This window comes from Anoplophora glabripennis, unplaced genomic scaffold, assembly GCF_000390285.2.
Source record: "Anoplophora glabripennis isolate ALB-LARVAE unplaced genomic scaffold, Agla_2.0 scaffold155, whole genome shotgun sequence".
NCBI lineage: Eukaryota > Metazoa > Arthropoda > Insecta > Coleoptera > Cerambycidae > Anoplophora > Anoplophora glabripennis.
In genome coordinates this window covers 575,262-584,742 of record NW_019416721.1, presented here as the reverse complement: position 1 = coordinate 584,742, position 9,481 = coordinate 575,262, and the positions used below count along the sequence as shown (strand labels likewise).

Here is a 9,481-nt window from a genome sequence, read left to right as displayed (position 1 = left end):
AGAACTGTATAAATTGAAACTATGTCGATGCTTTCTTCGTTCAACATATTATTTGAAGAGAATTTTTGCTAAGTACATTTCAGTTAAAACTTTTTCGTTATATTCGGTTTGATGTTAAAAAATAATTTGAAGAGTAACACATTTAAAGCGGCAAAATTTTGACGTTAAAATGACATTTTATTTTGAGGATGGGGGAAATAATATAATCTAATAAGTTATCATCAGAGACAACTGTACTTGGTCGTTATTTTCAGAAAGATGCGAAAAGTATAAACATGTTGGTATCATTATAACTTCTTTCCTACCTATGAAATTTAATTTTTTCTCCACTTAAAACGTCTCTTTACGCAATTTATCGCAGAACACGATTACACCATATTTAGTTTTTACGAATCTTTCACATACACTAACTAAATCGCACAAAAATTCAAGAAATCAATCAATGTCATACATGACATTTACTTCAAAGTTTGTTTACGGCATTTTGTACCGGTATACCCGTATACCATCCTTTGTTTTACCGGTATTTGCCTCAACTAGCTTCATCTGCCTTGCACACATCAACGCGATTGACCTCTCTTTCTAGTCCATAGTTTACTAGGTCTATGATTGGCACATAAGATTAATTGTTGTCACCACAGTTATTACTAGTTGTATATTGTTTAAAAATGACTTCTAACATTGATTACTTAAATAGTAAAGCAGAATCGCGATTAATACCGCAAGAATCGCTTATAGAAAAGAATACGACAAGTTCATCAAAGGATGGAGGAGCAAAAGGTAACAAATACAGATGAACGAGTTGTGCTTGCTTATCTTCAGAGAATGCCAAATGTATTAATTTGAACAGCATTCCATCTCATTTAAAAAACCGAAGTATTAATATTTCAAACAATACCAACTGCACATTTCACATTCATTTAAATAATTCAGATCTTAAATATTTTAATAAAGCTTTTTAAACATTTGTTAGTTATATTTTATTTGACGTTACAAGGTCCTTCTGTCAGATCAATAATTAAAAAGGTGACATTTAGACTTGACGTTTCTCGGGTTCTTGATGTTGCCATGGTAACTTTAAAAGTTGGATTTAAACACTATGGGGCGTGCTTTAAATAAGCAAAATAGGGTACTAATAAAAAAATTATATAATTAGCCTTGGATTTCTTTGACATTAAACGTCATAGTTTTGTTGTTATTGTGAAGGTTAAGTGTGTTTGTTTGTTTTGACATTGTAAATGTGAGGTAAAAATGGACAAATTATGTCAATGAGACATAGAATTAGAAAATAATCCTCTGAAGTCACGCAATATGCAAGTAATATAAATTCTTTTACCGCAGAAATCAAAGCAATATATCAAAGATAAAGCTTTTTATGAACTGGAAACCAAACAACATTAACACCTTATCAGAAAACGTTTTGTTGACCTTTTTCAGCAATTTACCAAAAAAATTGAAGTCATGAACTTTACAAAAAAATATATATTAGATGCTGATAATAACGATACATGTAAGAAAAATATATTTATTAGTTACAGTTTTATTACACAACTTATTTTAGGTTGCCTTTGTAACTAATTTATGGGAGAGCTTGTTGAAAAAATTTACTTTGCAATGTCAAAATTTCATGTAAAGAACTTGAGCTCAGCAATAATTAATTGCTTTTCCACATACAAAGACAGGAGACCAACAGAGTTTAAAATAAGATAGTTGGAAAGAAATATTCTGTTCTAAGATCGTTCGATGTTCTTTTTAATAATTTTGTTATAAATTTTGAAAAAGACAAAAGCACTAGACAAGTAATTGGAATCAACAGTCTAGGCAATATACCCAAACAAACTGCCACACTTCTGAATCTCGAAAATCCTCAAAAATACAACGGTCACTGTTTTCGTCCTAATATACATCCGCTACAATGTTAGTAGATGCAGGAAAAGATATTATAACTTTAAGGTGGCGTAATGGATGAAAGTTTTCTGAAGTTGCAGGATATGTTGATAAACCATTACAAAATCTTATAGACCCAGCAAAAAATATAGTATCACAGTTATTGGCTCTGATTCTTTGTTTTCTGAGCCGTCCACTTCCAATTGCAATTTTCACATAATTGTTTTTAAGAGTACATATACATGTATTTATTAAATTATAACGATAAACATAAAACTGTATGTCAGTAACCAAAAGATTATAACCTGAAAAATCTCATTATTTAGAGGAATAGTTGAATTCGACCACTGTTTAAGGAACTTTATCTTTCGATTTACAAATGCTGTCTTGAATTAAATATGTCTTGACATCCAACGTCTTGTTTTGAAATTTTCCACAACGAAGAATTAATTATTCAGATACACTTAAATGATCACGATATAATAATAAAACTCAACTAAAGATATTATAAACGTCATAGCTGTCACTTTAATGGAATTCCGCTGTTGATTTAAATTTAACTACAAGTGTTACAGCGCTTCCGGTGGTTGCATCGAGAAACGCGATTAGCGAATCATATTTAAAAATACAAATAAACGACACGGATTTTAAAGTACCCAGCTAGTGCAGTTCATTCCCTTCTAGTACGGCAACGCGTCACGAGAGGCGCTGCTGTAACACGAAATGGCGGGAAGTAGGGATTGTGTAAAATCTCAATGTTTCATATAAATTTGAGCAATTTTTAAATTTGTTTCACACCAAACATGATTGTGCAAAAAATGTGTACAATACTTGACTCATCAATTTCGAAAATTTGTAAACTCTACATTAAGGGCGACTATGAACTTAAATTTACTTTTTTCTGTGGGTAAAAGGTACTTACTGGCTGAAGTAAAATACTATTGTGGGAACTACCTATTTATATATCTACAGCAGAACATTTTTATTATTAGATGTTATTAGATAAAGTTATTTTGCTTTTCGGTAAATATCGATACTGACAATCTCCTCTACATTGTTAAAAACTCTAAGAATTTTTGTTGTTTCATTATAACAGTGTTTTGTACTAAGTACAAGTTGCCTCTTTTGAGAAAACGCGTTTTTAGACCTCATGGCGTAGACTGTGCTGCCCTCTGACGGCGGACTGCCTAAGCTCCGCCAAAACTGTGGGCATTGCCAAAAATTTGACTCTTATTATACTTATTTTATAATTCAAATGTTTTCACTAATTTTACCAATGTAAAGAATTAAATGTAATTTTAATTTCTACCATTTCTTAAATACCAATAAAAATATTAAACTTGATTTCCTTATATCATTTTTTAAAGGTGCTAACGATGCAAAACGATTGTCATATCATTATTATCAAACCTAATGATAAAAAATGTCTTGAACCAGAAAAAAGTTTCCAACTAACTGACCTTGTATCACCTAGCAGTGAACAGATCACCTAAATTGAATGCTCCAACTAGTCTTAACCTCAATATTTACATACTTGTAACCTATTCTCAAAACGCTCATCTAAAGTTTATTTTGTTTACCATTAAATTAATATAACAAAACACTAAATTTTAAATAGTCATCAGAACTCTACTAAATTAATAATTGTTACATATATTAATTAATTTTTTCAATTAAGGTTCTGAAAATTTCAATTTACATTGGCTTTAATATTGTTACGTTTCTGACAAGAAAAAATTGAAACATTTTAGGAATTTTATTGTGATTTCAAAGTAATCCATAGAAAAACAATCGAATGATGCATAAATATTCCACGGCAATCTTGATTTTATAAATCATCCAGTAAATAAACCAAAATCTTGCGGAAATTGTCTGGTGGTTCTAATGTCAAAAATTCATAGTTATTTACTAGTTATTCTGAGTACAATTCAATGCTAGATGTAGTATTATTCCGCAAGAGTAGTTGTTTCATACAATATCATCACTTAAAACTATATACATAATATACATACATCGTAGTAATAAAAAAATGATAGGACATGAAAAATTAAGAAATATACCAGGTGTTTTATTTAAAAAGAGACAAGTTTGGCTTACAACTCTGAATTGCAACTTTCAATTGTTTTCTGAAATATTTCTTCGAAACTACGAGAAAATTTACTGAAACTGTAATATTTCATATTTGTTTTACATCTAGAAAAAATAAAAAGATAACATGATAGAATTTTATGTGAATATCCTTGTCCACATTACATATACAGGTTGTCCAAAAAGACATTGAGTCCTATCAGACGAAATTTCAGATAGAACTTGTACGATATTAAAAAATCAATATGCCGGCAGCTCTGGATTTGACTTTGACCCTTAAATCTCAAGGCTACCTTGAAAATATCAGATGGAACACCCAATTTTTGCCAGGAATTGATAGTTGACATTAGTTCGACCTTGAGATTTGTGGTGAAGATTAAATCCAAGATCGCCATTTAATTTGTAGTTCAAAATCCTTGGTTTGGAACAGTTGTGTCAAGTTATTCAGAGAAAAATGAGTTTGACCTCTAAATGACTTGCAAGGACATACAGAAAAAAATTCCATCCCATATTCAGAGTAAAATTTGACGTTCTATCAATTGCCGGCATACAAAATTTCATTCTATTAAGTAGTTTCAAGGTGACCTTAGTGCAGGGATGCACATACCGCGGCCCGCTGTCGATGTTTATGCGGCCCGCCAACGAATTTTAAAAGTATTCTACTCGCCGCGCTCCGGTCCAAGCATATTATTACGAGACTAGAAATCTGTCGCATCAACTAGATTACAGATTCGCGAAACACGTCGATCCCCGAACAAAGTGGATGGTTCTCGATGTTTGGTAACTCGTATAAATACGACGCATCGCCGGCTACCGGGGCAGTTAAGTTTTGACTACGGATAAGCGAACGTTATACTGTTTGAGAACTGTAATCTGTGACGAGTAAATATTTCGTCGTTCGAACTTGGCTTTTACCGACTGTAACATATAATATTAATTTTGATATGGATAAACCAGGCCCCAGTAAGAAACGTAGTCGTAAGGTTGAAGATGAAAATCGACAGTTTCATGATATTTGGACCGAAAAATACTTTTTTATTTCATCGCATAACAAAATTGTCTGTTTAATATGCAAGAGTAGTGTTTCTATTCCGAAGGAATATAATGTGAAAAGGCACTATGAAACCCAGCATCCAACTTTTACCAAATTAACTGGCGAAAATCGAACGCAAAGAATTTCCACTTTACAACGGGAACTAATAGGCCAGCAATCTATGTTTACAAAACCAATTCAAGATGCTGAAACAGCCACTGAAGTTAGCTTTGAAATATCTCGAATAATAGCGAAAACTTGTCGGCCTTTTAAAGATGGTGAGTTTGTTAAGCAATGTTTGGATATCGCCGCAAAAAAAATTTGTCCGGAAAATGTAAAGAAGTTTGAAAAAATTCAGTTAAATCGGATGACTGTTCAAAGAAGAATTACCGCATTAGCAGATAATATAGAAGAGCAATTAGCTACGAAATCGAGAAGTTTTGAGTATTTTTCTATAGCGCTCGACGAATCTACAGATATAAGTTCAACTGCTCAACTATTAATATTTTTACGAGGTGTAACGCAAAATTTTGAAGTGAGTGAAGAACTGATTGGTATGAGTTCTTTGACAAGTCAAACCAGGGGAAGTGACATGCTCAAAGCTCTTCTAGAAAAATGTTCTATAATGGATTTGGATTTAACGAAAATATCTGGAATTACAACTGACGGAGCACCTTCAATGGTTGGAAGTACATCTGGGATAGTAACTCTGTTAAAAACATATTTACAAACTAAAAACATAAATACCAAGGAATTAATGCAGTTTCATTGTATTATACATCAAGAGGCCCTCTGTTCAAAATTATTGGGATTTGAAAATGTTATGAAAGTTGTAGTACCTACCGTAAACTTTATAAAATCACGAGGTCTCAATCACCGACAATTCAAACAATTTCTCGAGGATATTGAAAGCGAATATGGTGATCTCCTGTTTTACACTGAAGTAAGGTGGCTAAGTCGTGGGTTGACACTACAGCGATTTCTTAACTTGATTGAAGAAATCCAACTATTTCTGGCGGAAAAGAAAAACGACGTCCCCGAACTCGACAACCCTGATTGGCTGTGTGACTTAGCGTTTCTTGTAGACATCACAAATCACTTGAATGTCTTAAATACGCGACTCCAAGGCAAAGATCAATTGATTTCGCAGCTATACTCTCATGTTTCGTCCTTTCAATGCAAATTGAGTCTTTTCAGGACACAAATCAATTCAGCCAATTACGGCCATTTTCCGAACTACAAAAAAATTATGGAGAAGTTCAATAAAACTGACGTCAATTTCGCTCATGTTGAAAAAATTGATATTTTGATACAAGCTTTTGAAAATCGTTTTGTAGACTTCAAAAAAGTTAAACCGCTATTGGACATTTTCAGCAATCCTTTCAACATTTCACCCGAAAATGCGCCGGAATTAATGCAGCTGGAATTAATAGACATGCAAAATGATGATAATTTAAGAAACAAATTTAATGAAGGTAATTTACTCAACTTCTACCGTTGCGTTGATAAAAACGCTTATAAAGAGTTGCGAATAAATGCATTGAAATGCGCAAGCTTATTTGGATCGACGTATATTTGTGAACAAACGTTTTCAGTGATGAAACTTAACAAAACGAAAAACCGAAACCGTCTGGCAAATGAAAATTTGGAAGCAATTATACGTGTGGCTACAAGTAATGTGGAGCCAAATATAAAAAAACTTGTTAGTTCAATGCAATGTCATGCATCAAAATAATAAAACATGAAATATTACATTGTAATGATTACATAATTATTACAACAAACATTTTTGAAGGTTATTTTATTTTTATCATTGTATTTCATACTATTTAAAAATAAAAAAAATTGTGTTAATAAATATTGTTTGTAGTGGTACGTCCTTGGCTTATATTTTTCCCGAGTGGCCCCTGTTACCTATAAGTCTGTGCATCCCTGCCTTAGTGTGACCTTGAAAATTAATGTCACGACTAGATTCAAGGCCACCAGCACATTGGTTTCTTGATATTCTTACAACATTTATCTGAAACTCTTTTCTTTAATAGGACTGAATCCTGAAAAGTTATCGGTAGTTTGGTTCATTTTGAGATATCCTGTACATTATATCATATCCAAACTTGCTTAGTTTAGACTTCCATTAAATCCAAAAAAATTTAGATTTATTTGAAAGAAATGAACATTTCTTGCCATTTTTGGCACCCTCAAGTGGCTAAACGGAAAAACCTTACGACGACTACTTCAGTGACGTCTTACTTTGACCCCCAAGAATATATCGCTATATACAAAATATTTGGACATCCTGTATATAGAAAATCTTAATATCTGTCTTACCTTCAACAAAGACGGATTGTCCCCTGTGGTACCACCGTTTCTCATAAAGCAACTTCCCGTCCTCTATCCTAGTCTCTATCAACGGTATGTCGTTCATTTGTTGAATCGACAATCCCTACAAAATAAAATGCAGCGAAATTCGGCCTAGTGTGCTTTGCATATACATTTGTTTACTTATTTGTTTCATGATGTTTCTAGAATATGTCCTCTTTCTTTCTATCATGTTCTTAGAAACTTAGAGATTGTTCTTAGAAAGCCATGGAAAGTTCGAGAAACAAAGAAAAATATATAAACAATCGTGCCAATGAGTGGGGAAAGTTTGTTGAGGTTAAGTTGGTATTTGTTACTGTGAATTGTTAAAGTTGTAAACGGTGTGTTAAATAAAGGAAATTCAGTACAATAAGAACAAGTATAATAAAGTTTAATGTTTAAACAATTACCTGCAAATGCGCGGGGCTAGAGGATGAGCAAGAATTCTCGCTTTGCTTCCTCATCGGCGTCTGAAGCTTCCCTTTGTTAATCTGCCTCAGATCGTTCTCCACGTCCTTCTCATCGAGGAGGTACGTGATTTGAGCTGTAGGCGCCTTCCTGCGCTTCTCCGGCAACGGCATGGGGTCGTTGGGCCTCCTACGCAGCTTCCTCGTCATTACAGGCTTCACCTAAAAAACAAATAAATCGTTAATACAAATACCCAGTTTTTCTGTGTCGTAATACCTCCATAGAATCCCCAGTAAGTTCCATGGAAAACCGTTCTGCCTCCACTGTACGTTTCTTGTCTTCTAGATCGGATATCAGGGTTTCCTTCAAGTCGATTTTCTTTTCCTCGAATTCCCTCGCCGCGGCTTTCTTCTCTTGTAAATAATCCCTCTCTACACAATCTATCAAGTAGTCTCTGTACAAAACGTTCAAACGCAAACGCTCCTTATACTGATATTCTAGCTTTTTCACTTTCTTATTATATTCATAATGTGTACCTGAAACGTAAATTAATTATTACATATCTGACCACTTTTTACGATACTAACCATCTTTAAGTTGCTGCAATTTTTTCTTTAAATTGGCCAGTTTGTCCTGGTACATCTGTTCCTTGATCTCCAGAGGCTCTTCTTGTCTACCTACAAAAGCAACACTTAATATCGTTAGGTACCGATGAAACTATTCATTCAAACCTGTATCGGTTTCGCTGGCATCTTCGGTGTCCTCATTGCTTTCGTCCTGGGGTTCGTCGTTCTCCCTGTCGTCTTCATCCTCGTACCTGTCGTCGTCGTATTCGAAGTCCTGGTTGTATGAATTGGAGTATGGTGAGCCAAAATACGACATTGTCCCTTTTAGAAACTAGATTCCATAATTGAAATATACTCTATTGGTTTATTAAATAAAGTTTTTAGGCTGACAAATCTGGTTTTCGGTTTACTTTTAAAGTTTGTGTAAGAAAACACGAACGCTTTTCTAATACGCTGTCATAAAATTTTTAGGTTAGAAACAACAAAACATCGATGTCAATTAATTAGTGTCAACCATAGACTAAGCCAATAAGATCCGAAGGCTCGTAGAGAGAGATAACTAAGAAAACCTCAACGGCGCCCTCGGTGACGGTACGATGAAAAACTTCAGTGAAAACATTTCTTACATATGTAACCTCGATATATTGTATAAATACAATTGTATTATATGGTAAAATTATACAGGGTGATCGAGAATGATTGACCGTGCCGCATCATACTGATTTTTGATGTGCGGCACACCAGTTTTTGATACCAATACTAGAATCATGAGCGCAGGTTGAGGGATTTTAATGGTAAACAAATAATTACGTTCAAACGTCAAATAAATTAGGTTACTGTCAAAATGGAAATTCATAATAAAAATATCAATTATTTAACAAAAATCAAAGTTATTTCACAAATTAAGCAATACTGATGGACCAATAAATGTTATTATTGTTATTATTATTAAAGAGGATGACAGAATCAAATGTAGGTTTAGCCTAACTTTTCCAAAATTCTTATTTCATTTACAATTAGAAAAACTTTTAAATCAAAGTTTGATGTAGCTAATTTTGAATAACGACTGTAAGTGCTTCAGCGATTTTATTTTTAAAACGTTATGAGTTAATTTTAAAACAGAAGCACTATTGTGGCTACA

General features: G+C 33.3%; 1 protein-coding gene across 1 annotated transcript in view; it reads right to left on the bottom strand.

Annotated features, from left to right (window-relative positions):
• The window catches only part of LOC108915324 (sin3 histone deacetylase corepressor complex component SDS3), an 11,230-nt gene extending 2,415 nt beyond the window's left edge, over positions 1–8,815 (bottom strand). Inside the window, exons 1-5 of the mRNA XM_018721325.2 lie at positions 8,506–8,815; positions 8,362–8,451; positions 8,051–8,310; positions 7,777–7,995; positions 7,337–7,451 (exon numbers count right to left, since the gene is read on the bottom strand). Coding sequence (XP_018576841.1) covers positions 7,337–7,451; positions 7,777–7,995; positions 8,051–8,310; positions 8,362–8,451; positions 8,506–8,656 — 835 coding nt within the window. The 5' untranslated portion in view covers positions 8,657–8,815. The remainder of the gene's footprint in view (positions 1–7,336; positions 7,452–7,776; positions 7,996–8,050; positions 8,311–8,361; positions 8,452–8,505) is intronic.
• Positions 8,816–9,481: the final 666 nt, after the last annotated feature.